Raw genomic sequence first — 432 nt, forward strand, 5'->3', positions numbered from 1 at the left:
GTGGGGGAGGCATTTATGTACATACTTCCCACTTCCTATGTTTTTGCATATTTAACACCCAAACTTCACTTTTTTGCATCAATACCATCTAATTCTTTCATATGACATCAAAACTACTATTTTTGTACTTTTAGAAAGTGAAATACTCCTTTTCATGCATAGGTAAGGTGGCAAGTTTGTAAACCTTCAAGTTTCTGTGTTAGATATGTAAATACATAGGAATTGAGTGGTATGTATGTAAATCTTCCTCTCTTTTTTGCACTTTTTGTTTTGGTAAAATAAATAACACAATATCCATCTAGATTTGTATTTTGTATGTTGGTTGGCATTCGGGTTTATGTGCACGTAATAATTTGAGTGCTACAGATTGAAATTAGAGCAGTTGCCAATTTAGAAAATTGTCATCCAGACAGTTTGGAACACCTTGTTTGA

General features: G+C 32.9%; 1 protein-coding gene across 1 annotated transcript in view; it reads left to right on the forward strand.

The window, feature by feature from the left end:
- LOC110024333 (WD repeat-containing protein 43-like) overlaps positions 1-432 on the forward strand; it is a 10,715-nt gene extending 10,283 nt beyond the window's left edge. The window contains exon 11 of the mRNA XM_020724235.1: positions 367-432. Coding sequence (XP_020579894.1) covers positions 367-432 — 66 coding nt within the window. The remainder of the gene's footprint in view (positions 1-366) is intronic.

This window comes from Phalaenopsis equestris, unplaced genomic scaffold (genome assembly GCF_001263595.1).
Source record: "Phalaenopsis equestris unplaced genomic scaffold, ASM126359v1 Scaffold000253, whole genome shotgun sequence".
NCBI lineage: Eukaryota > Viridiplantae > Streptophyta > Magnoliopsida > Asparagales > Orchidaceae > Phalaenopsis > Phalaenopsis equestris.